We start from the raw sequence: 27,416 nt of genomic DNA, 5'->3' as shown, positions 1-27,416 counted from the left end.
TGAGCCTGCTTGGGATCCTCTGTTCCCCCCACCCTCTCTCTCAGCAATAAACAAACACTAAGGCAACCAAAAAAGAATTGCAAGGCCGCAGGGCCTTAAAGCAAGCGCGGGCCCTCCTGAGCGCAGCACCGTTGGCCTGTGCAGGCTGCACAGCCACTGAGCAGGCCTTGACTGTGGGCCCACCCTACCCACCGGGGGCACTCAGCCTTCCAGCGCACCCGGGGTCCTATGCAAGCCTTGCCTCTGCCAGGGGCCGGGCCAGAAGTGCCGGGTGGTTCTGGAGGGCCCGGCCAGGGCCAAATGGAAGGAGGAGGACACAGACCCCCTTCCTCACCCCTCCGGCGGGGACGGTGCTGAACGGGGCCCAACACCACCTCCCCAGAGACCCCAGGGGTGACCGGCTCCAGGACCCCCTTGCCGGCTCCTTCCCTTCCCTGCCTCCCTCCTCATGCAGTACAGAAGGAACCTCCCGGAGAGGTCTGGCCTTTGCCCTGGGCTCCTGGGAGGTGACCTCTAGGCTCTTGGAATGTCCTGCCGATAAGAGTGTCTTTGTTTACCTGGAGCCTTGGGCCGCGAGGAGCAGTCTAACAGTATGATTTACGGTAAGCCTGAGTCACTCCCTACCGGCCTGACCTCCAGAGGGGCTGGAGACTGAGGTCACCACGTGGGCGGCCAGCCAAGTCTACGTGGCCAACCCCCTCCCCCGGTGTAAACCACAGACACCGAGGCTCAGGGTGCTCCGGGGGCTGGCGGGACCCGAGCGTGCGTCATCGTGGTTGCTGGGAGAATCAAAAGCTGTCCACGAGACCTTCCTGTGCTCTCTTCTGGGCCCCACCCTCGTCGGCTCTGCCCTTTGCGGATGGTAATCTGCATTCTTTCACTGTAAGAAACCATAAACACGCCCGTGGTGGCGTTTCTGAGTTCTGCGAGTCCCTCTGGTGAATCACCGAACCCCTGAGTGGTCTCGGAGTCCCCCGCATGGTACCTCCCACCCCCCTCCCTCCCTGTGTGCTCCCGGATCACCTTGCAAATACACTCTTTTCTCACAAAGCCTCGGCTCAGACGCGGCGCCTTCAGGAGCCCGGCGAGCACAGCAGGCAAACCTGAACCAACAGAAGCCACGCGGTGTCGGGCAGAAGCCAAACACAGGTGTCACCACCAGAACGGGGCAGGACGGGGACACTAACAACTTTACGTCCTTGAGAAAAACGAAACCCGAAACCACTGCCTCCCATCCTAGACGTGCATTATTACCAGGATCCCACAGCTGGCAAGGACGGAGCTGGGCACGTGACTTCGGGGCAGTGAGCAGGTGGAGGGCCCGAGGCCATCCTGAGGCCCCTGCGGCCCGCCCCGCCCCGCCCCTCCGCGTGGAGGGATCCCCGGAACCTCTGCACCCGCGTGTGCTTGGTCTCCTCTCCAGCCCAAGCAGCCGGGCTCGCCGATCGTTACAGATGGCCTTTATTTATAATGCAAAAAAGAAATCATAAGCCACTTTTTGGGCTGTTTCGGTAGCTGTAAAACCACGTGTACAAAACAGTCACTCCTCTGCAAGGAGTTCTTGAGTGTGTGTGGACCTCCCGCGTGCCCGTCTGCGTGGCCCGGGGCGCGGGGAGGGTGAGCGCGTCCTGACGGCCATCGCCACGGCTCCGGGGGCAGCACGAATGCATGGGCAGTAGAGGTCCGGTCCGCTCAGTGGGGCCTGGGAAACACGGTTCCGGACGCAAGCAGGGCTCCTTCCTTGCTCGTCCTGCGACCTGCCGGGCACCAGGAGCCTTTGTTTTCCCGTCCAGGGGACGCAGCGCATCTGTCCCAGGCAGCCTCGCCCCCAGGGACTTGTGGAGCCGGGGCCGGCTGGAGCAGGAGCCGGGGAGGACGCTCTCCGACCCGTGCCCCTTCCTCAGGCTTCGGGGTCTATGTCTCCGTCCTCTGGGCACGGCCCTGCCTCGTCCAGCCAGACTAGGAGAAAGAGAAGGAATCAGCGTCTGGACAGCCACCCACCGCACGCAGAGCTCCAGGCCCAGTATCTCTGGGCTCCCCCTGCACAGTGGCAGTGGCGGTCAGGATGCCGACGGGGGGCCCCGGTGACACTCAGCCAGCAGCCCCGGAGGAAGTGTTACCCAGGTCTGGTGGTCTCCTCCAGCCCTAAGTGTCACTGGGAAGGGAATATCAACAACACGGCCACTGTGCAGGGCGTGAAATCAGACCCCGACCTTGTCACGAATCCCCCCCAACCTCTGAGGCACCATTTTACAGATGGGGAAACTGAGGCTTGGGGACGTAGAGCCTCTTGCTGACGGTCACAAGGTGACAGGCCACAGAGCAGGGGTCTGAATTCAGGGTTTTCCGACCCCGAGGTCTGTGCCCTTGATCCCCTGCCTCCGTTCTCTACAAGGGGAAACGCGGAGACACGGGGTCTGAGCAGATAGGACAGGAGGGTGCCCCCCTGGCAGTCTCTGCACTGATCTGTCCCCAGAGCTGCTTAAGCTTAAAGGGGACTCTCCTGCGAGCTCAGGGCCTCTGACCTCATAAAGTAACCCTAAGTCTCCCCACACCCACATTGGCTCTGGGGGCCAGGAAGGTGGTTGCGAACCCATTTTACAGATGAGGACACCAAGGCTGGCAGGGAAGAATGCCTAACGTCGGCCCGCACGGAGCTCTCTGGACACTGGAGCAGGAGCCTGGGTCTTCTCCCACCTTGCTGTGTGCCCCTGGGTGAGTCACTGCCCCTCTCTGGACCTCAGTTTCCCCATCTGTAAACTAGAGATAAGGGTGTTACTCATGAGCCTCAGGGTTGGAAGGAGAAGGAGACATTATGAGAAGCATTCAGCCCGGTGCCTGGCACTTGGGAAGGGGACACAGGAATGTGACCCAGTGTGAGTCATTACTGAGAATGGCCCAGCCGCAGTCCCTGCACAGGGCTCGACCCAGAGGGGGTCCAGTGGCTTCCTCCGGATCCTCTAACCCTGGTGGGCAAGCTGAGATCCAAGCTTAGCCCTTCTGGAAAAGTCTATCCAAGCCCCCATGCCAGACTTCGCCAGCCCCACGTCAGCCTTGTGTCTGTGTCCCCCGCAGGAGCCATCAGGCGGGACTGATGTCGTGATGGCTGGTTGGCTGAATGATGCTAGCCGCTGACTGGGAGGGCGCCTGGCCTGGGGCCCACAGAGCGAGCTCCGGACTACACCGCTGGGTCTGAATCCCAACCCTGCCACTTACCAGCTATATGGCCAATGTCTCACCCTCTCTGGACCTCAGTTTCCCCATCTGTTAAACGGGGACGAGACCGGGACCTAACCCAGAGTTACCCTGAGCGCTCCACAAGAAAGTGTGCTTACTGCTAACGTCATCATTATTTTTTATTACTGTCATTCATGACAGCAGCCTCAGCACTTAGGGCGGGCGTGGCTCGGTAAATCTCTTCGATGAACAAATGAACAAGTTGTCCCACCGGCTCCAACAGTGTCCACAGAGGGGCAGGCGGGGACACCGGTCTGCGTCTCTCTCTGGGAACAAGTCTCTCTCCTTGACCCTCCCCCCCCCCCCCCCCCCCCCCGCAGCGAGCTGCATCTAGAAGGCCCGGAGACGGGCTCGGCCCAGACACGGTCTGTCCTGTCCACTGATCGGCTGTGGCCAGCAAGACAGAGCACCCGTCCCCAGCTGGCGGGGGAAGGCACAGCCATCCATTACCTTGCTGGGCTCCCCCAGCCCCATCCATCACTCGCCCCGGCTGCCGGCAGGGGCTGTCTAGCTAATTACTTAATATGCCACATCTTGCTGAGGCTGGTACACGCGAGGGGCCCACGGTGGAATGGACGCAGTTTCAAGCATACATTTTTAACAAACCCCGGGCAGGTGGGGACGTGAGCTCAGACCCACGGCACACGAGGGGCGGGGGGGGGAGGGCGGGCCCGGGAGCGGTCCCCAGCCAGGCCCCCCAGACACGCTCGGCAGTGGTGGTAGGGCGGCCTCACCTGTCTGCCCGGAGTCCCGCGGCAGCATCATGCCCGTGGGGGTCGGGGGGGTGATGATGATGTTGGGCACGTCCAGGTGCTTGTCGCTCAGGACGGGGGCCTCGTCATGGCTGCTGCTGCTGCTGCTGCCACACATTTTAAAGCCTGAGAGGGCAGGCCGTGGGACGCACACGTACACACACGACAGGGAGACAAGCATCAGTGGCCGCCGGGAGCCCCCGGCTGCGGGCTGCCTGCCTCCCTCCCTCACCGCCGCCTCTCAGCAAGGAGGGGAGTGCTGGCCTCGCTCCGCGCAGGGGGACGCTGAGGCACAGGGCAGTTCAACGGCCCCTCCAAGCTTGCGTCGTCCAGGGAGGGCACTGAGTTTCGCCTGCTTCGTTCACTAACGTGGCTCGGGTGCCCGGAGCAACGTCTGATACCCAGAGGCCCCCGGAACACGGCTCTAAAGTGGGACACGGAGCGCAGCATGAACCAGAACCAGCCCGTCTGCTGTGCGGAAGGAACCCCTCACGTGGCCACTCCTCCCCCACATCCCCTTCTGGAAGGGCGTCTGGGAGATGCCCAAGTTCTCCCTCACGCATCTGACTGGATTCCCCAGGGGAACCGTCCGGGTCTGGAATCTTCTCTGTGCAAAGATTTTATGATTAGGAATTTGGGGTCTTCAATAGACACAGGGCTAGTCAGGTTTTCTGTTTCTTCCTATGTCAGTTCAGCTGAGCTGGGCTTTCCCGGGAGGAATCTGTCCATTTCTTCTACTGTTGGTGGATTCCTTGCTCTGTGGCTGCTACTAAGTACCCACATCACCCATGCCACACCCTTGCTCCGTCCTTCCCGTCCGAGTTAGGGGACCCTGACTCTCTCCTCTCCCTCAACGTCCCAGCCAGCCTAACCCATCACAAGCCCACAGATGCCATCATCCCTCGGTGGCTTTGCTGTCCTTCTCTCTCCCTCCTCAAGCCCCTAACTAGCCTCTCTGCCAGAAACCGCGAACCTGATCATACCGCATACCTGCGAAACCCTCGCGGCCTCTTGACAACTAGCTACAAGCAGTTCTCAAAGCGTGTTCCCTGGAACACTGGCCTCCCGGGGTTCCACGACCAAATGGGTTTGAGAATAGCACATATTTGAATGTTGACTGGACCCCACCTAATCTATCTTTCTCTTGGGGATTCTCGTGCGTGTTAGAGAATTAAAGGCTCTGAGAAGTCCTGCAGTAGGGAAGCAGCTCTTTAATTGCGTTTCACCCTGGGCTTCCTGAATTTAAGTAATCTTGGGGTCTGTTTTTGGAGGAACGCCTGTTGCCATCTCACAGAACTGTGAATTGTGAAATACATATTGGGAGATATTGATCATGAATTGCAGCCAACCCCCCAGCCCAGCTTTCAGCCTTCATGATCTGGCGCAAACGACCCGCAGCCTCATTCCCCGCCACCGGTCCACACTTCCGATACTGCTCACAGCTCCCCAAAACCCTGGGCTCCCGACCCAATTCCTGCCTGGAATGTTCTTTCTTTCTTTACCAGGGGAATGGGCTCCTACTCACCCTTCAGAGCCCAGCACACTGGGCTCTTCTTTGGGGAAGATGTCCCAGCAAATGCGGTCCCTCCCTCCTTTGTCCGTCTACACGGATTCACTCCTCAACCTTCTTCCAGCACTGATCAGACTGTATTGAGACATTAGTTCTTAATTCTGTCTCCCTTTACCGTGAGCGTCTGGAGGGCAGCCAGTGACTCCCTCCTCTGTGATTCCCTTGGGCCCGGCATAGCACCTGGGAGAGAGCAAGCAGACTGCTTCACATTGTGAATGCGAAAGGACCTCAGGCACCACCGAACTGGGTGTGAAAATCCTGGTCTCCGGGCCCCTCCCCTTTGGTTTCACCCCAAACAGCCTCCAACTGGGATGACATTTGCTCAGGCATCTCGGGCCCGGGCCACGGCAGCAGCTGAGGAAACGTGGTCCTCCACGGCCCCTGTGGGGCCAGGGCGTGGCTCTGAGGCATGTCCCCAAGAGGTGGCGTCTAATTCACCTCCCCTTTGGGGTGCAGGGTCTTAGCAAGGCTTCCAGCACACGGAATATGATGGAAGGCCTGGGTGGGGCTTCCAAGATGAGGTCACAAAGGACACCAACTTGCTCCTTGCCTCCCGCTCTGGGGGAAGCCGGCCGCCACGCTGCGAGGACCAGCGAGCAGCCAGCGGGCTGGGGTTGGGGGAGAGCCCGTGCGGTGAGGAACGGGGCCTCCTTTCTACCAGGAAAAAAGGGTCCTCCAGGCCAGTCAAGCCTTTGGATGACACCGCAGCCCTGGCTGCCAGCTTAAACGTCGCCCCACAAGAGACCCGGAGCCAGAAGCTCCCACTAGGTCATTCCTGAATTCCCAAGCCACAGACGCTGCGACATAATGCCTAAGCCACTGAGTTTGAGGGCAGTGTGTTGCACAGGATTGGAAACGGATACAGTCCACATAGCCTGCCCCAACCATAGGAGGAAGGGGCAGCAGGTGCACGGTGGGAACAGCCAGACCCTCTGTGTTGTGGGAAAACCACAAGGGGCTTCTGAGGGCGGCCTCTGGCCACCTAAGGGGTGTTCCTCTGATGGGCGGCTCGTGCCTGGTCTGTCAGAGACAGTCTGTCCAAATCCGCAAAAGCATGAACGTCAGATGACCGGAAGCAATGGAATGAGGCCGACTTCTTGGCCCATCTGCAGCGGGGCCTGGGCTCTGTGCTCAGAAGAGCTGCCCGTGGCCGGCACAGTGGCGAAGGCACGGGCTCTGAGCTGGGCCGGCTGCTCACTGGCGGTGCGACCCTGGGCAAATCACATCTCCTCTCCGGGCCTCTGTTCTCAGCTTCCGGGAGGTGATCTCTAAGGCCCTGGGATGCCAGGCCTGGTGGGAGAGCCTTTGTGTGTCTGGGGACCCTGGGCACATTGGAGAGTCCAGCCACGCGGGCTTTGGGTGACGCCCAGAGGGACTGGGGACAGACCCGCCACATGGGCAATCAACTGAGCCTCTGCAATGGGGTTCAGTGTACTCGTGTCCTCTGCTGTGACAAAGCACCACGGACCGTGGGGCTCCAACAACAGAACTTGACTCTCCCCCAGTCTGGGCACCAGAGGTCCGAGACCCAGGGGCCAGCAGGGCTGGCTCCTTGAGAGGCCACGAGGGAGACCGCGTCCCAGGCCTCCTCTCAGTGGTTTGCGGACAACCTCTGGCGTTCTTTGACTCACAGACACATCACCCCGGTTTCCGCCTTCTTCTTCACACGGCTTCTCCCTGTGTGTCTGTGTCCAAATTTCCCTTTTTGTAAGGACACGAATCATACTGGAGCATAATCCGTAATTATCCACATTGGATCATCGCCCAATCCAGTATGACCTGTTTTTAACTTTACGTCTGCAACGACCCCGTTTCCACATGAGGTCATGTTCTAGGGTACTTCGGGCTAGGACTCCCATAAGTGAATCGGGGGGTTGAGGGGGGGGGCCGCGATTCAACCCGGAACACCCACTAAAAACTCTGAACACTGAGGCTCAGGAGATCCTCGCCGATCGGCACCACTCTGTGTGTGTGAGCGTGCGTGTGCGTGTTGCACGTGTGTACCAAGAAGGTAACGCCTCTGTGATCCCGTGGGCAGAGACAAGGAGAGCTCCGTCTGGAACTTTCCTGGACTCCACCCTATGCACCGCCTCACTTGGCCGACTCGAATCTGTGTCCCTTCCCTGTAATAAACCATAGCCACGAGTACAAGACCTTTCCGTGAGTTCTGTCCTTCCGGGGAACGATCGAACCCCTGAACCTGCAGCTGGTGCCAGAAGTGAGGGTGTCCTGTGGACTGTGTTCCCTCTGACTTCCTGTTTTCGCTGACAAAGTGGGGTGGTCGGATCCCGCTCCGCGGGCTGGGGCGAGGCTGTCCTGGCACACGGCCTACTCCCAGCGGCAGCCTTCCCGCCCCACGCGGCTTCCTTCTTCACTCACACCAAACTCACGGCCGCAGCGACGCCCCAGGCCCCTCCCCATCCTGAACCCTGATCCTATTTCCTCCCTGGGGTGGTGCTGTGCCCCCCTCTTCCGGCTCTGCCAGGCCAGTTATTCTGCAGGTGGAGACCGTATCTCCCCACCAGACTACGAGTCCCTGCGGAGCACCCACCAAGGCTGCTGCCAACCTGATCTAAAGCCGTGCTTTGCAAGCCTCCCTTAAAGCAGCGCAAGCCGGGATGTAAAACAGACAAAAGGAAGCCTCCAGGAGGAGGCCCTCCTGTAATCACCGGTAATCACCGACATTCCCAGGTTACTTGCTGTGTGCCAGACTGTCTCCTTCGGTCTTCACTGCTCCCCCGCGAGGTGCCAAGTCTAACCAGCCCCATTTCACAGACGTGGAGACTGAGGCCCAGAGAGGGGAAGAAGAACCTGCACTTAGTTGAACAGCTAGCGTGTGGTACAGCCAGGATCCCAACCCAAAGCCAATCTGCCTGACTGCAAGACCGGGTGCTTCTTGTAATTCGATACAATGTAGCTGGCAAACTTTCTGCACAGGGCCAGACCGTACATATATTTCTCACTCCGCTCCGGGGCTATGCAGTCTGTGTTGCAACTGCTTAACCTTGCCATCAGCACAGGAGAGATGCCGCTGACAGGGTGCAAATGAATGAGTGCGGCTGTGTTTCAATAAAACTTTATTTGCAAAAACGGGAAGCGTGCTGGGTTTGGCTGTGGTTCGCCAGTCCCTGCCCTGTGCCATCCAGAAGTCAGGGAGTTTGGATCTGGAACGCGCCTGAGGTCCTAATAGGCAGTAACAGAACCTCAAAAGCCTGAGGCCGTTGATGCCGAAAACAAGAAGGAAATCCCAAACCTGGCTGCTGTCCTATAGGGACAGCGCCTACCTCTGAGGGGTGTGGGGGTGGAGAAAATGAATGAATTCACGTAAAGCGCTTGCCCAGAGAGCCGGGGGGGCCTACAGTGTGCCCCATCCCTGTTAGCTTTCTCTATAATCATCCATAAAAAGCGTCTCATGGGGTGCTGGCAACAAAAGGAGGCTCTGATTATTGTTATCTGTAACAGGAGGGAGCCTCCCTGCTCTGTCTTCAAGGCTCCTTCCTCGGAGAATATTCCCAAGTTCTAAAATAAAATGCTAATGGAGAAGAGCCACACTCCTCCCAGGGCCCCCACATTTGCATTTTAACGGGTTCTGGGAGCTTGGCGACAAAGCCCACTTTCTTAATCGAGAAGCATAAGGTCACTCAGTGGGCCCTGGAGAGATGCTGGAGGCAGGGAGGAGGGAGGGGAGAGGGAGGAGGGCAGACGGCAGAAAGAGGGAGGGCGGGACTCCAGAACCTCTCGACACCCCCCACCCCCACCCCCGGGGGGCTGCCCAGCCTCCAGCAGAGGGAAAAAGCTCTCAGGAGATAAAGTCTACTTTGGGGATTAAAAACAAATGCCAACCGTGCCCCAGACAAGGAGCTCATTTGTGCTAAAGTCAGAATTGTTACTCGTTAATTATGTGCCCGCCTCAGGCCATTAAAAGCCCATTTCCTGAAAGCGGTGGGTTTGGCTGGGATTCCAGGGGGCCAGGCCCCGAAGAGGCAGGGGACTGGGAGCAGATCTCAGCACCCCAGCAATACTGAAAGATCTCGGGGTGCCTGTGCAGGAAGCTCGGGGCGGGGACTGGCGGTCACCTGACCTTGACTGGGCCCCTGCTCTGGGGCACACCCTGTTCTTGGCCCTGGAGAAGGAGCAGGCCAGGCAGCCAAACCCCGGCCTGTGGGAGCGGGTGAAATGGGGAGACGCTGTGCTCGAGGGCCGGACAGACATTCCCCTGGAACCTGGTTCTGCTCTCTCCCCGGCTCCAGGGAAGTGGTTTCCCATCTTGGCTGCCCCACGGGGACTCATCTGGGAAGTTTGATGCAGGGCCCCACCCCCAGGGAACCTGATCTCACTGTTGTACTTGGGCCACCGGGATTCTTAAAAGCGTCCAGGGGCACCTGGGTGGCTCAGTCGGTTAGGCGGCCGACTTTGGCTCAGGTCATGATCTCGAGGTCTGTGAGTTCGAGCCCCGCGTCGGGCTCTGTGCTGACAGCTCAGAGCCTGGAGCCTGTTTCGGATTCTGTGTCTCCCTCTCTCTGACCCTCCCCCGTTCATGCTCTGTCTCTGTCTCAAAAACAAATAAACGTTAAAAAAAAAAATTTTAAAAGCGTCCAGGTGAGTCCAACAGCCAGGGCAGGGAGTCCCCAGGCTAGGGTGACCGTGGGGACACAGCGGCACCACTCTGGGCCTAGTTCCCCGCCATAAAAGTAGGGTTAATACCAGTCTCATAGGAATGAAACACTGGTGTGGGGCACGTGCCGGCCAAGTGTCAGGGAAAGGGCCAAGGGTGACCAGCTGGCTGGGGCCTGGGGGGGGCCCCGGGTCGGGGGCCACTGCAGCTTTGTCACACCCCCCCCTCAGGGTGGATACTAGGACCCTGGCCGCTCTCCAGGCAAGGAAAGAAGGTGCCAAGGATGCGCACAGGCTGCGTGGCTCCAGGCCTGCCCCTTCTGGTGTCAGCCACCACCTCCCAGCCTTCAGAAGCCCCGAGCCAGGCCTGTGCCCTGCTCAGGACGCCCCAGCTCCCAGGGGCCAGGGCCCCTTCCCCTGCAGCTCTGGTGGGGGGGGGGGGGAGGGGGCGGGGGCGGGGGAGGGGGCCCAGGCCACTCGGAGGCCACAGCGGACACCTGCTGCCTGCAGCAGGCATCGTGGCTCACGGGCGCCCTCTGCTGCTTCTTTTGAAAATGGCGCATGGGCCGGCACCCAGCTTGGAGACCCCGCAGCGCACAGCGTGACTGTTGGGCTTGCGACGTTGTGGGGGCCAGAACGTACACCTGGGCTTTGGTACAGCTCGCAGGGACTCCACCTGTTTGGGCCTGGTTTCCTCCCCTGCGAATGGAGGTAACTAATGGCCTCCACCTCCAGGGGGTGCTGAGGGCTCTAGGACCCACAGTGGGGGCTGCGCTCCAGCCGGGGGGGTACGGTCATTAAGTGCGTTTGCAGGGGAGAAACCCAGAGTCGGTAAACACACGGGGTCACCAGGAGCACGGGATTCTACCCTTAGCACTCGCTCATTGGTTCAGCCCGAATTAAGTACCTGCGGGGCGGGTGCCACCCGGCTGATAACTCACAGGCCCCCTGAGCCCACCCCCGCCGAGGGACAGCTGGAGTGGGGGCGGCTCTGACAAAATATTCCTGGTTCCAACTCAACACCCGGAGGCGCGTCTTCCGAACTGGATTGGAATGGCCACCGGCTCGGGAACGAGGGAAGACGGAGTCTGACTCCGTCCTGCTGGCCGGCCGTGAGGTCACCTGGCTTGGCCCGGGCCTTCTCCCCCGACGCTCCCGTCCCCTGCAGCGCAGAGCCGGGCCCAGGGAGGTGCTCGGTGGGCAAGCACGTAGTGTATACCTACTGTGTGCTGGGCCTCATTCCGGGGGCCAGGGACACAGCAGAGAACAGAAGGGTCCCAGCACATGCTTCTCGGCGCCTTCCTCCACCTCCAGGCCCCAGTTCAGAAGTGAGACCCGGAAGATTCCAGGGTCCGCCGGGAAAGTAGAGAGGCCCCTCCGCTGTTTCAGGCCGCAGGTGGGAGGGCTCACGCTGCTGCAGCTGGGGGCTGTGTGACCCCCTCCCCCCCACCCCCTGGGGAAGTTATCATCTGGTCCCCCCAAGGAGGCCGACAGTGCGAGAAGCCCATCTTCCAGATGCACACACTGAGGTACAGAGGAGTCAGGGACCACGGCCTGGGTCATGGGGGAACTGACAGGGACCCTGTCTTCCCAGGGGCCAGGAAGCAAATCAAATACTGTCGGGAGCCTGGGTCAGTATTAAGAAGCCCATGATGGGAAGGAGCCCCCGGATAGCGTTAGACGGTGGGAGTCAGGGATTCCCGGAGAGGCTGATCGCAGAGTGGAAGGAGAAAGGCGGGCAAGGTGAGGGCACTTGGGTCAGCCCCAGCATGCACAAAGGCCCTGGGGCAGGAACAGGGTGCGCTGGGGCCAGCACTAACTCCTGACCGGATGTCGGACTGAGCGCAGGTCTTTCAAAACACAAGCCGACCGATGCCTCCCAGGGTTCCAGATGCACTTCATTTTTTTTTTTCTTTTTTTTTTTTTCATTCCAATCAAGCAGAAAGCCTTGCACGATTACAGATGAGGCCAGGGCAGTGAGGGCGGTTTTACCTTTTCCAGGCAGCCTGGGCCCAGTGGAGACAGCAGTGGATGTTTTAAATCTCTTTTTAATTAAGGAAAAAGCCCCAGCTTGCGTCAGGGATGAACTGCATGAGCAAGAGCCCGGGAAGACGCGCCAGAGAGAGGGAAGGGCAGGCAGGTGGGGTGGACGTGGCTGCCACCGTCAGCCCCCTCGGCCCGCCCACCTGCCCCCAGCGCCAGGGCGGACTCTGGTGGGCTCCCAGCCCTGAGCCTCTCCGGAAGGCTCCCTGGGTCTCGGCCAGGGGGGTGGGGGTGCAGTGAGAACCAAAGTCAAAGAAAGCAGGCAGAGCCCCTGGCACGGGCCCGGCTCACAGGAAATGCTTGGCATGTGCAGCTCCAGGCTCCTCTGCGTCCACACCGCTGACGTTTGGGACAGACTGGGTTTTGTGGAGGGGGCTGCCCTGTGCCCAGTTAGGGGGGCTAGCCCTGGCCTCCAGCCGTGACAACAAAAAATACCTCCAGATGCCACCGGTGTTCCCCGGGGGTTGAGTTGGCAAATCAAGTGCAAATGATTTTTTAGCACAAGTCCCACGCAGTATTTGGGACACGCTGGCACCCGACAATTATTCCTCGTTTACCTGAAATTCAGATGTAACTGGGCATCCTGTGTTTTTCCCCTAAATCTGGCAACTCGGCGCGAGGGGGAGGAGTGCAGAATCCCCCCCAGGTGACAAGCGGAGAACCACGGTTCTAGCTGTTACCAATTGCCACAAGAGCTCTGCCGTGCAGAGCCGGTGCCTGATAGCCGTTGGCCTCCTTTGTGCCGAGTGGCCTGCCTGGATTCGCGGGACGGGGCTGCAGGATGGCCAGAGCCACAGGGACTGGCGTCCCCACTCTGCCTTTTGCCAGCTGTGTGGGCTGAGCAACTTTCTTGCCCTCTCTGAGCCTCTGTTTCCAGACTCACGGAAGGGATAAGTGAAAGGGGGCTATCCACCGGCCTCCCTTACTAGGACACAGATGTGAGCTTTCACCCAAGAGACTGACCTGTAAGCCACAGGGCTCCCATAAGGACACGTGATGCTCAGTGAAGGTGTGTGGGGCCCGCTGGCCACTAGTGGGCGGGGTCACATCATTAGGGCTGTCAGCACAGCCACTGGGGCCACCGCACGAGTCGATGCCTGCCAGTCCCAGAGGCAGACGGTGAGCGGGACTGTCCTGAGCAAACATGTGAGCTCCTGGGGAGCCTGGGCCCTGAGGACAGGCACACGTCATTCCAGGATCTGGCGCCCGCTGGGCACAGAGCTACCAGCCTGCCAATGCCCTGCACACCCTGATGCCAGGGCGAGTGCAGCGAGCCTTCTCAGAGCGTTTGCTGCTCTGCACAGGCAAGGGGTGGCGCTGCCCACGGCCGGAGGGCACACTGGCCTCCGTGGAGGGAGAAGACAACGAGGACCACCCCCCGGCACCTCGTATGGAGGGCCTGCCGCGCCTGGGACTATCTAGACCACAGCCCTGAGGGGGTGGGGGAAACTGAGGCAAAGACAAATCATCCCACTTGCCCCTGATCACACGGCCGCCGCCCACAGCACACGCCCATCCTACCAGAGGCAGCACCGTGACGGCTGCAAAGTTCTGGGTGGTGACCCAGGACATGCAAGGCTGACACACAGGAAACTCTGCACCAGCTCTGCCCCAGAGCGTCCCCCGTGGTCCTCACGTTGGCGCCTGGGGCGGGCGGCAGACCAGCCCTCACTTCACAGAAACGGAGGCCTCCGCCTTGGGCCCCGGGACACACGGGGCTCCCCGGTGACTTCAGAGAGGGTCTCAGACGAGTTTCAGGCGTGGCCTGGGCAGCGTAAAGCTGCTTGCTCCACACGACAGGTGACAGGTGACACGCACAGAGGTCTCGGGCAGGTAAAGATGAGGCACAGGAGAAGCTATCAGTGCGGTCAGGGGCCAGGGGAGTGGTCCTAGGGGACCGTTCTGTTTCTGGACGCAGCCGTGGGCCGGTGCGTGAAACTCCGTCCAGCGGCTCCCTTACGGCCTGTGTCTTTGCTCTGTCCACGCAGACTTTTCTCTCAGAAAAGATACGACGCATAATCTTCCCCAAGATACCACTTTGCACCCGTGAGACCAGCAAGGAAAACAAAGGCCGTTAGCGCTACATTAGCTCAGTCATTCCCCACGCGGTGGGTACTCCTGAGGCCACGTGGCAAAACTCTCAAAACGACAAGGGCAGGCGTGCTCCTACCCGATGGCGGGTCTACTGCCACCACTCGCGTTGGAAAAAGAAAAGGAATACGGCCAAGACCATGTGTGCGCATGCAGACATAGAATATTCTGGAAGGCGACGCAAGGAAGCAGTGACCATGGCTGGCTCCAAGCAGGTGGTCAGAATAGAGGTAAGGGCAGACTTACTCTTTACTACATATCCTTTTTTTTTTTTTTAAGTTTATTTATTTATTTATTGAGGTGGGGGGGAGAAAAGCATGGGAGGGGCAGAGAGAGAGAGAGAGAGAGAGAATCCTGAGAAGGCTCTGCACTGTGAGCACAGAGCCCAACTCGGGGCTCGAATCCATGAACCGTGAGATCATGAACTGTGAGATCTGAGCCAAAACCAAGAGTCAGATGCTTAGCCAACTGAGCCACCCAGGCGCCCCTTTCCAACATATTTTTTGGTACATTTTACATTCTGTACCATGGAGGTACTTTATATATTCAGAAAATAAAGTGATAAAAAAGAGGAAACACTTTCTAAGGAAGGCTAACATAGACAGACTTAGGCGGTAGGAAGGAGAAAGGTGGGCATTGTGGTCACCGGGCCCAGGGAAGCCGACAGGGAACCCCACAGAGTCCTGGGGTGGGGACACCGGGTCTAGCTGGTCCCCCTCCCGGGCCAGCAGCATTGGCAGCTGGAGTCCAGCCCGCCAGGTTCTGCTCTCAGCTGACCCCCTAGGCACCCTGTTCTTCAAGGCTTCTTCACTTTGAGACAGCCGTGGTGACTGCTTTGTGAGTCCCCTTCCTTCCAGAACATTCTCTGTCTACACATGCAAATTCTTTTCCTTTTTCCCACCGAGTGGTGGATTTAGGCACTACCCCCCGCCTTGTTCCTTTCACTGAACCGTGCGTGTGGTTCTCCAGCTGCTCAGAAAGAGTGGCCGGTCCTTTTTCACACTTTCGTGGTCTCGCCTGCATGGCCCACACTTCTGACCCACACGTGGAAGGCCCATGGCCAGGACGCCAGGGTGGGCCGCCAGGAGCTGAGGCTGGCTGTGGGGGTGGCTATGACTTCAAGGACAGGTGTCCTCAGGGCCTGTCCCTTTGTGGCTCAGCCCTGTCCCCCAGGACCAGGCTAGTCCCCAGCCACCTGGAGTGCTGCCTGCTGATGGGCCCCTAGGGCCTGCCCTCCGTCAAGCTGGGAGGGGCCGAGGTGTGGTGATCGAGGCGCTCAGGGCCAGGCACACCCATACTCCATACTCCCCTCATCTCGGCTCTGCCCAAGGTCATGCCCCTCCCGGCATAGCCCTCCACCTCGTCCAGTAGATGGGCAGGTAAAAGGCCCGTCCCCCTTGATCTAGGACAGTTGTGTGGGGCCATCTCAGGTACAGAGCCCGGGAGCTGTGTCCAAGCAGGTGGGACTATGGAGGCGTAGCTGGTGCTCAGAAGCCCAAGCCTGCCCTCGGGCCACCGGCTTCTATGGCCAACCTTAGGTATGGGTCCCTCAGGGCGCCGCAGGCTGGTCAACCTGACTGTGACCCTCCCGGCAACCCCTCCCTTCCTCCCTAGGACAGCAGGGTGCAGGTGGGGTCAGCCTGAGCAGGACACGGGGCTAGATCCTGGCCATGCGCCTGGAGGGCTGCGGGCTCTCCTGCGGGGACAGGGCACGGCCAGAGGAAGTGCCATCTGCTTCGGCATTTAAGACCGGCTCTGATTACCCACCCCTCCTCTGAGTGGGTGGGGGTCTCCCCGCCCTCCGAGCCCCTGCCTTCTGGGTTTCCAGCTAAGCTAACCTTGTCGCCTTGGACAGCCAGTCCCCAGCCCAAGCTCCACCTGAAAAGCAAGGACACTGGATCCGAACGGTGGTTCTCACCCTGGGCTGCACAGGCGAGTCAGCTGGAAGGCTTCATAAACACACTGGTGCCCAGGGCCCACACCCCAGCTGAGTCCTAACCCCCCCGGGAACGGGCCAGGGCTGCACCATTTTGAAAGCCATCCATGTGATTCTGAAGGGCAGGGGATGCTTCGACCCCTGGTCTGCACCGATTCCCGTGCTTCCTGTGACTAATAAAAGACATTCTGGGTCCCACGGCTCAGCTGTCATGGCCCTGCCTGCCCCCGTGACCTCACCTCCTCCTGCTTGGCTCCTCATTCCTGCCACACGCCCTTCTTCAGTGCTCATCAGCTCACCCAACATGTTCCTGTCTCAGGGCCTTTGCACCTGCTGCTCCCTCTGCCTGGAACACTGCCTCTGCATGGCTGGCTCTGACGTACACATGGCAAGAGGCCCTCAGCCGCCTCGTCCCCACTTTACCTCCCTTTACTGCCGTCACTGCAAAATCTACCCATCTGGGTCTCGTGCTCACACACTCCTTTCTGCCTCTCCTATGTGGGAGCAGGGACTTTGAGCTGCTCACTGCCCTTCCCTGGGGTCCAGTGCAGTGCCTGGCATGTAGCAGACACTCATCTACAGATAGAAGGTCATGCCAGAACAGTGCTGGTCTGGGCTCTGTCCGCCACGGGAAGCGGGTGCAGGGGTAGGCGGCGAGGTTAGGGCCCCCCCCTCCCCCCGCCAGGATCCCCATGGGCGGGAAGCCGCAGCCCACTGTACAGACGGGAACACTAACACTCGGTAAATGGAGACACTGACCTTGGCCATCTTCTGCCTCCATGTGAGCCCCACCTGTCGCCTTCCTTTCAAAGGTATGAAGCCCCTAACTCGTTCTGAAAACTGCTCAAAATGTACCGGCTGAATGGAGGCCTTTACAACCCCCTGTTCATGGAGCTCCCAGCCCCCACTGGAGTAAAGCCCAAGTTCTGCCCTCCTCCCCTCCCACCTGGCTGCTTCTCTCCCTGAGCACCTGCTGCTCTCCGCTCTCCTTCCCCACTCTCTCCCAGACCAGCTCTCGCAGGCTTGCTTGCTGCCAGGCTCGCTCTCTCAGTCTCTCTCTCTCTCTCTCTCTCTCTCTCTCTCTCTCTCCCCCTTTCCCCTCTCTCCCAGCTTCACAGCGGCCTTGCTCCTGTCTGAAGCCCTGTATCCAGCCCTGGGTCAGTGCACAGTAGGGATGCAATCAATGTTTGTGCAATGAACGGTCCCCAGACGGACCCCACCAGCAGCATCGGGTGGCTGGAACCAACCGTCTGCCCTAGACAGGGCCGTGTAGTGACTCTCATCTGCGCCAGGACCCGCAGTGAGTGCTGGGCCTCTCGACACCAATCGGAAGAATGGGCATCCTGACTGCCAGCCCCAACCACCCCATGCCTGGGTTACAGGCCGAGTGGGGGAGAGGCTCTGAGCCCCTGCTCAATTCCCCTGCAAGGGAGAAATGCCCTGGGCGGTCGGGGGCGCCGGGGAGGGCATGCCCGTGTCCCTTGTCCCCACCATCACCATTGTCACCTGCTCAGAAGAGACTAAAAACCCCAACATCGGCCAGATCCCAACAGTGGGCCATCCTCCCAAACAGCCAGCCGGTCCTCCTCAAGATGGTCAAGGTCACGAAGACAGGAGCTTCTGAGAAACCCTCACGACCAGGGGAAACTGAGGAGATGTGACAAGTCATTGCAAGGTGGGCTCATGGGACAGCGAAGGGGCTTGAGGCGCAAGTGGAGGAAAACCCAAACAAAGCATGGACCTATACTAACCTGTTGGGACTGATCTGATGACCCGGATGAAGGGGCCAGTGTGCTAACTCTTGACGAAACTGTAAATTTGAAACTGTACTTCCTGTAAATCTAAAACTGTTCTAAAACACAGTCGTTAAGACACTTGACCAAGCCACCAACTTCTGGACGCAGTCTCCATCTCCTGGTCCCCTTTCCTCCCAGCCCCACCTGGCCCCAGGTGGCCCCAGAAGGACAGTCGGCTGGGACCAGCCAGGCCCGGGAGCCCTGTCTGCTGGGTAACATCTTCAGTGCCTATCTAAGATAACTCTCAAAACCTGGCCCAGGGGATGTCCTCACTCATCATTCCACTTCACAGATGGGGAAGCTGAGGCTCTCATATAGGAAGGGATTTTCACAAAGCTGCACTTAGGGCACACCTGGGATCCGAACTCAGCTCTCTCTAACCCCACAGCCCCATCACCAGTGTTTCCCCAACTTGAGCAGGCACCGGAATCTCCCAGAGGGTTTGTTAACAGCCCGCCCCACCCCGAGTTTCTGACTCAGTCGTCTGGGAGGGTCTCACACGTCCGAGCGGTTCCCAGATGACGCTGAGGCTGCAGGTCTGGGGACCCCACCGAGAACCACACAGCCCTAACGCGCTGTCTCCCGGGCAGCGCCACCCCAAGCTCAGGCACGGGGAAACCACTCACCCCTCCCTGCCGCCTGCTGAGCCCGCCCCTCCTGCCCGGCCATGTGACCCGGGGCCTGTGCCTCGGTCTCCCCATCTGCGAAGTTACCTACACTGCCCAGCTGTAGTGAGGATTAAAAGGCAAATCCGGGGAACTCATTCTAGGAGCAGCTCCTGGCTCACGGGGAGGCCGGCCACGTGCCTGACCTTGGATGAGAGGGCACAAGGGAGGAGCTCTTTGGACAGTGGAGCACTCCCAGTCGCCGCGGCTGCTCCCACCAGGCCCTCGGGCAGCAGGACCCCACTCCCAGGGGTCCTCTGTGCCCACTTGCCTTGGGGACCAGAAACCAGGATGTGTTTCTTTCCCACACCACACCCTCACCAGCTCCTGCCTCGGGCGGGGTCTCTGCCATCAGACCAGAAGGGCACGCTCCCACCCCTCGCGCAAGGGGCTCAGGGGTGAAGTGACTCGCAGTGGGGTGATGGGTGTCCCCCCATATCCACATCCACCTGGAACGCGACCTTATTTGGAAACAAGGTCTTTGCAGATGTGATTAGTTAAGAACGTTGTGATGAGATCATCCTGGATTTAAGGCTGGCTCTAAGTGCAAGGACAGGTGTCTCCATAAGAGGAAGGACACAGAGACAGGGAGGAGGCTGTGTGGGGACAGAGGCAGGCAGGGAGGACCTTCCCCTGGAGCCTCCGGAGGCCCTGTGGCCACCCCGCGGGCACCCTGGTTTTGGACTTCTCATCAAGTTCTGATCAAGAATTCACCATCGACCCTAACTATGTGACTGGGTCACTCGGATTTCTGGAGTTTATCCCAAAGAAGTAATAAGTTTAGGGGCGGCGTGGTGGCCTGGTCGGTGAAGCATTCGACTTCGGCTCAGGTCAGGAGCTCACGGTTCGTGGGTCCGAGTCCCATTGTCAGACTCTGCACTCGCAGTGCGCAGCCTGCTCGGGATTCTCGCTCGCTCTCCCTCTCTCTCCGCCCCTCCCCAGCTGTGCCCTTTCTCCCGCTCTCAAAAATAAATTAACAACAAAAAAAGGAAATAACAGTTAACAAAATCGGAAATGAAAGATGACCAAAACAGCACTATTTACAAACGCAACAAGCTGGAAATGACCCAAGGCCAACTGTTGGCGGAAGGCGACACAGGCATCAGAGCGTGGAAGGACGCGCAGGGCGCACACTAAACACATACGGGTCTCCGCACGCCTCTGCGGGCGGCGAGGGCAGAGAAGGTAAGGTGGACGACTGTGTACGCTGTGCACGTCCCTGGCGGCAAGAGTCAAACTCAGGCTCCGCAGAGCCTGGGTGGTGTTGGTGAAGCACAGAGAGCAGGTCCTGTGCCCAGCTTCCCCCGCCCCGCTGCCTGTCCCTCTCAAGTGGCCTGCCACCTCCAGGGATCACGGCTGTGAGAGGCTGGTGTGGCTGGTGGCAGGCCTCGCCCCTAAGAGCTACAGTGAAAAATACGCGAGCAGACCTCCCTCGACGGCACTGCCCCTGCCCCGGCAGGTGGCTTCTCGGGGGCCAGGCTGGAGGTGGCCCTTTGAAAGGCTCCCAGCGCCAGGAGCATTAGGCCTGCTGCCCTGCCGGGGCTTTCCCTCTGGGGAGGGGAGAGAGGGCGGCGCTGTGGTCCCCAGCGCCCAGGGCGTCCTCCCCTGCTTGGGCCCCAGAGGTTCCTCCAAGGCCTCGGTTTACTTGTCAGAAATGTGCTGGGACAGCAACCCAAAGCCCGGGACCGTGGGGGGCTGAGTGGATACCCCAAACGTGGCCTCTGCACACGAGGCACTCTCACTCCGCTGGAAAGAGGAGGGCCTGAGCACATCATGCTCATCATGCCCTGAGCACATCGTGCTGAGTCAAGTAGGCCAGTCACAAGAGGACCGATACTGTACCACCCACTCAGATGAGGTGTGCGGGTGCCCGGGGTAAGCGCTTTCACAAAGACAGAAGGAAGGGCGGCGGGAGGCGGGGCTGGGAGAGGGGGCAGGGAGGGAGGGAGGGTGTGCAGCGGGCGGGGGCAGAGTTCCGGTCCGCAAAGCGGAGGCGGGTTCGGCAGCACACAGCGTGAGCGCGCTTGATGTCACGGCCCTCACCGTCCGCTTACACATGGTTGAGAGAGCGAACTTTATGTTACGTACATTTCACCACGATTAAAACCCAAAACGATAAGCTGGCGCCGAATGCCTCCTCTGTGCCCTGCGCCAGGGAGGCCCGCAGCGAAGCCTGAAGGATGACGGTCCTTGAGCTCCAAGGGCGGGGTCTGGATGCGACGGCTGGCCCTCCCCACCAGGTGTGCGCTCAGCAGGTGCCCCTCCCCCGCCAGGTGTGCGCTCAGCAGGTGCCTCCCCCCCCCCACTCCTGCGTGGGCTCAGCCTGCGGCCTCAGAGGGGCCGGGCCCTGGAGGGAGGTGGGCTGCTTCCGCCTCTCCAGCATCCCCGTCCCCACTTTGCAAACGACACCAGTGGGTGTCCAGGGGAACCACTGCCGCGCACCTGCTCCGCGTCTTAGAGAAACTGTCCATCAAGATGCCCCACCCCCTGGGCAAGGGGCGGGGCCCATACCCTAAGCGGGGCCCATCAGATGCACTCCTGAGCTCACCCATCCCGGCAGGGGGACTGGAGGTGGTCCTTCTGCCTGGCCCGGGCCTTCCCACACCCCTGACTTCCTGCGGCGAAGGGATGACGCCAGGGACACCCCCAAAACATCCAGGAGGTGAGTCAGCTCTGCGGGGCATGCCACCCACATGGGCGAGGGAGGGGCCATCAGAACGACCCCCCAGGTTTCAGGCTGGGAGGCGTCTGTCACCGAATAACGGGCTTCAAGGGGAGAGGTCTCCCTGTGGACCATGGCTGGACATCAGGGGCTAGGGCACAGGACAGATGTCTGCACTGCCTCGGCCAACACCTACCACGTGCCACCGTGACGCTGTGTCCTTCTAGGACCTTCCCCGGGCCCCGGCAGGCCGAACCCCCTATGCCGGTGACACCAGGCCCACGGGGTGCAGAGCAAAAACGCCGTGTGTGCCCGGCTCTTCCTCCCTTACTCTCCGCGGCTGGGATTGGTCCCCCTGAGGGAGAAGCCAAGGCCCAAGGGCACCGTGGCCACGTCCCTCTCCTGCCAGTGGCAGGGAAGGAGGAGTGCTGAGAGTCACAGCCCGCATATATAAGGCACCTGCTGTGTACAGATGCTGCCTTGACTGGCAGTGCCCCCTCCCTCTCCAGGGTGTGCCTCCTGCTCTCTCCTGCCTCATTCCCGCACCGCCCCTACCTCCCTGGGCCCCAGAAGAGCTGGTGGGGGAGCCGCCCCCCTTACCTTTCAGGCAGGACAGCTTAAGCCCCATGGCGGCGCGTCCGCAGGCCTGCGGAGAGAGAAGGGGCTTGCTGGGTGCTGGCCATGTGCGGCCAAGCCCCCCCCCACCGCAGCCCCACGGGTGCACAACAGGAAATAGTGGGGAGAGAAACCGCCGGTGACTGGCGAGGTCAGGGTGCGTGCTGGCTGCATCTGGGCTGAGTTTGCTTAAAGATGAGCCTGTGCTGGCGGAAAAAGCTTTCAGGTGCCTCGGAGCTAAATATACTGGAGGTCCTGGAGCGTGGGGTGCAGCTGAGGTGAGGGTGTGGTTGGGCCGCCCTTCGGAACCGAAGCCACCTGGCCTTTCCGTTAAGGGGCTGCTGGCTTCAGAAACAGCAGGGCGGGGGGGACCCTGGGCCAGGCTGCAGGTGGCCTGGAGCCCGCTGTGATGGGCTCACCTTCTGTTATGGTGCGGCCGCGCTTTATAAATGCGCGTGCTTTGGAGATCTAACAGATTGAGGCACCCGGGCCTTAGTGCGTGGGAGTTAAAATTGTCCCAAGTGTTCTCACGATCTGCCGGCCGATTGATGGACAAAACAGGGGGCAGCTGACGGGGTATGCGCCTGACATTCCACAGCAACAACCCCGGGAGATGTTACTACTTCCCCATTGACAGATGTGGAAATCAAGGCTCAGAGAGCTGGTGTCCCCTGCCCGAGGCCAGCCAGCTTCCTAGGAGACGGGAGCTGGGGTTCCAACCCCGGGGCTGCCCCTCCAGGGGCCTGTGAGGTTTGCAGGCCCTTCCAGGGAAGGCGAGGCTCTTGTTTTCACCTCTGAGGGTCCTTGTGTCTGAGGGTCGATGGGGGAGGGGTGCTTATCCCTCCTTTCACAGGGAGCTGCCTGTGTGCCAGGCTGGGGAGGGGGGAGGGATGGAGGGGGCCGGCAGGGGGGCCCATCATCTCCTCGTCCTGCACAGAGGCTGGCACCGATGCCTAGGAAATGCTGGGGTCCCCCAGGCGTCCATGACGTGGGTGCTGTGCTGGTCCCCCCCTGGGAACTTATCAGTCATGCAGCATCTCGGGCACACCCAAATGAATCGGTATTTTAACAAGGCCCCCTGGGAGTCGTGTGCCTGTTAAGGTCAGAGATGCTGGCTCTGGGCCAGAAATTGTGGGGGTCTCAGCGTGGAAGATGGGGGGCAGTGAGGGTGTGGAGAAGTGGCTGGAAGTCCGGGAGACACGCAGGGTCAGGAGATGGGGGGGCGGGGGGGGGACTTGGAGGGACCCAAGGGGAGGGCTCTGATTTCATCCAGGCTGGGTATGTGGGACAGGCAGGAAGGAGGTGGCCTGGAGACATCTGCTGGGGGATGGGCTGGGGACACGAGTGGGAGGGAGGGAGACAGGGCAGGGGAGGGACAGACACCCGTGGAGCATCTCTGACTTGGCCGGGGCCTGGCTCAGCCAGCTGACCACAGGCAGGTTCCTCAACCCACCTGGACTTCACTTTCCTCATCTTTAAAATGGGGAGGATGCTCTTGGAGGTGTCACTGAGCAGCACGGAAAACTGAGTTATCAGGGGGGCACAAGGCTCAAGAAGTGTCAGCTACTGTGGTTTATGACAGTCCCAGAGAGAAGACGGGTCTTGGTTTCCAGCAGGGGGTCTTTCTCCAGGGCTGTGCTGTCCCGAGTGTGGTCCTGGCCCAGAGGCCTGGGACAAGCGATCGCCGGGAGCTCATGAGAAATGCCAGCTCTCGGGACCCATCCTGCCTGCAGTCTTGGGGGCTGTATCCAAGCAGGACGCAGGGGAGGCTCAGCAGAGCTGTCGAGGCATGGGGCCCAGCAAGATCGCCTGCGCACTTAGCAGAATACGGATGCCTGGTCTCACCCCAGAGATTCCGGGGTAATTGGCCTGGGGTGTGGGCCTGGCACTGGGATTTTTAAAAGCTCCCCAGGGGATTCTAATGTGCAGGATGAAATGCCACGGAAAGGGTGTCCTTCCTCAGGGGGAGAGGAAGGGCTGGGCTGGGGGAAGAGAGAGCCCGTGAGCATAACGGGTGTTATTTCTGGAGCGTTCGCTGTGTGCCCAGCACCCACCAGAGCTCCTGGACCGAGATTCCTGGTCAGTTAATGCTCCCAACAGCCCTTAGGGCTTGGGACCATCCCCACCTCACAGAGGAGGAAACACAGGCACAGAGAGGTTAGTTTGCACAAGGTCTTATGGGTAGCAAGTGGCGGGGTCAGGATTCAAACACGGCACTTTGGGCCCTAGAGCGACAACACTTCCAACCACAGGGCTGGGAGGGGGAGTGGTAGGCAGGGGGGTGGCCTAGACCTTCCCTCTGTCTCTCCCCACCCTCCCCGGGGCTGGGTCTCCGGCCCAGGGGTCTGCAGCCCTGAGGTCGGGCTCACGAGCAAATGCAGCCAGGGCCCACACTGGCCACTGTAAGCAGCCCGCATGACATCACGCTTTGTATGGTGCACCCCACTGATGTCACTCTGCATTTCTGGGTGGTCCTCAAGTGGTGGCCACAGTGCACCCGACAGATCGCACATGCATCCCATCTCAGGGGTTATTATTTTTAAAAAAACTATTTATTTTGAGAGAGAGAGCAGGAGCAGGGGAAGGGCAGAGAGAGAGAGAGAGCAGGAGCAGGGGAGGGGCAGAGAGAGAGGGAGAGCAGGAGGAGGGGAGGGGCAGAGAGAGAGGGAGAGCAGGAGCAGGGGAGGGGCAGGGAGAGAGGGAGAGCAGGAGCAGGGGAGGGGCAGAGAGAGAGAGAGAGCAGGAGCAGGGGAGGGGCAGAGAGAGAGGGAGAGCAGGAGCAGGGGAGGGGCAGAGAGAGGGAGAGCAGGTGCAGGGGAGGGGCAGAGAGAGAGACAGCAGGAGCAGGGGAGGGGCAGAGAGGGAGAGCAGGAGCACGGGAGGGGCAGATAGAGAGTGCAGGAGCAGGGGGAGGGGCAGAGAGAGAGCAGGAGCAGGGGAGGGGCAGAGAGAAGGAGAGCAGGTGCAGGGGAGGGGCAGAGAGAGACAGCAGGAGCAGGGGAGGGGCAGAAAGAGAGGGAGAGCAGGAGCACGGGAGGGGCAGAGAGAGAGAGAGAGAGAGAGCAGGAGCAGGGGAGGGGCAGAGAGAGAGAGAGAGAGAGAGCAGGAGCAGGGGAGGGGCAGAGAGAGAGAGAGCAGGAGCAGGGGAGGGGCAGAGAGAGAGTACAGGAGCAGGGGGAGGGGCAGAGAGAAAGCAGGAGCAGGGGAGGGGAAGAGAGAGAGAGAGCAGGAGCAGGGGAGGGGCAGAGAGAGGGAGAGCAGGTGCAGGGGAGGGGCAGAGAGAGAGACAGCAGGAGCAGGGGAGGGGCAGAGAGAGAGGGAGAGCAGGAGCACAGGAGGGGCAGATAGAGAGTGCAGGAGCAGGGGGAGGGGCAGAGAGAGAGCAGGAGCAGGGGAGGGGCAGAGAGAGAGAGAGAGAGAGAGAGCAGGAGCAGGGGAGGGGCAGAGAGAGAGGGAGAGCAGGAGCAGGGGAGGGGCAGAGAGAGGGAGAGCAGGTGCAGGGGAGGGGCAGAGAGAGAGACAGCAGGAGCAGGGGAGGGGCAGAGAGGGAGAGCAGGAGCACGGGAGGGGCAGATAGAGAGTGCAGGAGCAGGGGGAGGGGCAGAGAGAGAGCAGGAGCAGGGGAGGGGCAGAGAGAAGGAGAGCAGGTGCAGGGGAGGGGCAGAGAGAGACAGCAGGAGCAGGGGAGGGGCAGAAAGAGAGGGAGAGCAGGAGCACGGGAGGGGCAGATAGAGAGTGCAGGAGCAGGGGGAGGGGCAGAGAGAGAGCAGGAGCAGGGGAGGGGCAGAGAGAGAGAGAGAGAGAGCAGGAGCAGGGGAGGGGCAGAGAGAGAGAGAGAGACAGCAGGAGCAGGGGAGGGGCAGAGAGAGAGAGAGCAGGAGCAGGGGAGGGGCAGAGAGAGAGTACAGGAGCAGGGGGAGGGGCAGAGAGAAAGCAGGAGCAGGGGAGGGGAAGAGAGAGAGAGAGCAGGAGCAGGGGAGGGGCAGAGAGAGGGAGAGCAGGTGCAGGGGAGGGGCAGAGAGAGAGACAGCAGGAGCAGGGGAGGGGCAGAGAGAGAGGGAGAGCAGGAGCACAGGAGGGGCAGATAGAGAGTGCAGGAGCAGGGGGAGGGGCAGAGAGAGAGCAGGAGCAGGGGAGGGGCAGAGAGAGAGAGAGAGAGAGAGAGAGCAGGAGCAGGGGAGGGGCAGAGAGAGAGAGAGAGCAGGAGCAGGGGAGGGGCAGAGAGAGAGAGAGCAGGAGCAGGGGAGGGGCAGAGAGAGAGTACAGGAGCAGGGGGAGGGGCAGAGAGAGAGCAGGAGCAGGGGAGGGGAAGAGAGAGAGAGAGCAGGAGCAGGGGAGGGGAAGAGAGAGAGAGAGAGCAGGAGCAGGGGAGGGGGAGAGAGAGAGAGAATCCCAAGCAGGCTCTGGACAGTGCAGAGCCCGACTGGACGCGGGGCTCGATACCACGAAGTTTGAAATCATGACCTGAGCTGAAATCAAGACCCAGTGCTCAACAGGCTGACCCCCCAGACGCCCCCCCATCCCAGGGTTTAGACAATGGTTTATGAGGAGGTCTTCCTGGAGGAAGCGATGCTAGGATTGCTGTAAAATGCCCCAGAAAAACCACCACCGTGCTGTGGGTGCAGGGGGAGGACACAACCAGGGCAGGGGCTCCGACACTGAAAGGTGGGAATATTCGTTATGTATCTTTGTGTTTGTTTGAAAAGCACTACAAGAGTAAAAAAAAAAAAAAAAAAAAAAAGACAATTATCTGTAGGCGACAGTATGGGGTCAACGCTCAGTTCTCTGATTTTTATCACTGGACCGAGTCTGTCAGAGACGGTTCCTGCCCCTAGGACACACACGCCCAAGGGTCCAGGGCCATCACGCCTGCAACTGAACTCTCAGCTTGCACAGCTGGAAAAGTCAAAACACGCATGTGTATGTGCAGAGGCGGAATGTGGCCAAACGTTCGTCTCTGGGGAAGGGCACGAGGGGCACCTGGTGTTCTTGCAACTTTTCTGGAAGCTTGAAACTATTTCCAGGAGTCAACCAGGGAAAAAAACGGCAGAGACAACAGGGGCCCCGCAGCCCCTGTGCCCGACACCGCTGCCTCCCAGCGGTGGCACGGGAAGTTTCGTGCATCGGACCCCGTTTTCCTAGAAACTTCTCTGATGCAGTGGGAGGTGTGCTCTATGCTGTGCCGGGAGCACCACCTCCCTAAGAGTTGCCTCGAATTGACAGGTGTCGTCCCAGAGCTGCCTTGTAGCTTAAAAAATACCCGTCTTGGGACGCCAGGGGGGCTCAGTCGGCTCGGCGTCCGACTCTTGATTTCAGCTCAGGTCACGATACCATGGTTCATGAGATAGAGCCCCACGCTGGGCTCCCCACTGACAGCACAGAGCCTGCTTTGGATTTTCTCTCCCCATCTCTCTCGGCCCCTCCCCTGCTCCTTC

At 60.3% G+C, this 27,416-nt stretch overlaps 1 protein-coding gene across 3 annotated transcripts in view; it reads right to left on the bottom strand.

Annotated features, from left to right (window-relative positions):
• Positions 1-1,445: 1,445 nt before the first annotated feature.
• CE2H16orf74 (chromosome E2 C16orf74 homolog) overlaps positions 1,446-27,416 on the bottom strand; it is a 33,305-nt gene continuing 7,334 nt past the window's right edge. For 2 of the 3 annotated variants that reach the window (XM_027076349.2, XM_053211204.1), the window contains exons 2-4: positions 21,967-22,012; positions 3,972-4,115; positions 1,446-1,959 (exon numbers count right to left, since the gene is read on the bottom strand). In XM_027076349.2, coding sequence (XP_026932150.1) covers positions 1,901-1,959; positions 3,972-4,115; positions 21,967-21,994 — 231 coding nt within the window. In that variant the 5' untranslated portion in view covers positions 21,995-22,012 and the 3' untranslated portion in view covers positions 1,446-1,900. Of the gene's footprint in view, positions 1,960-3,971; positions 6,799-21,966; positions 22,013-27,416 lie in introns of those variants that run through there. The other variant, XM_053211203.1, reaches the window with a different exon arrangement.

This window comes from Acinonyx jubatus, chromosome E2 (genome assembly GCF_027475565.1).
Source record: "Acinonyx jubatus isolate Ajub_Pintada_27869175 chromosome E2, VMU_Ajub_asm_v1.0, whole genome shotgun sequence".
Lineage (NCBI taxonomy): Eukaryota > Metazoa > Chordata > Mammalia > Carnivora > Felidae > Acinonyx > Acinonyx jubatus.
Note: the sequence above shows the minus strand (reverse complement) of the source record. Positions and strands in the feature narration are given on the sequence as shown.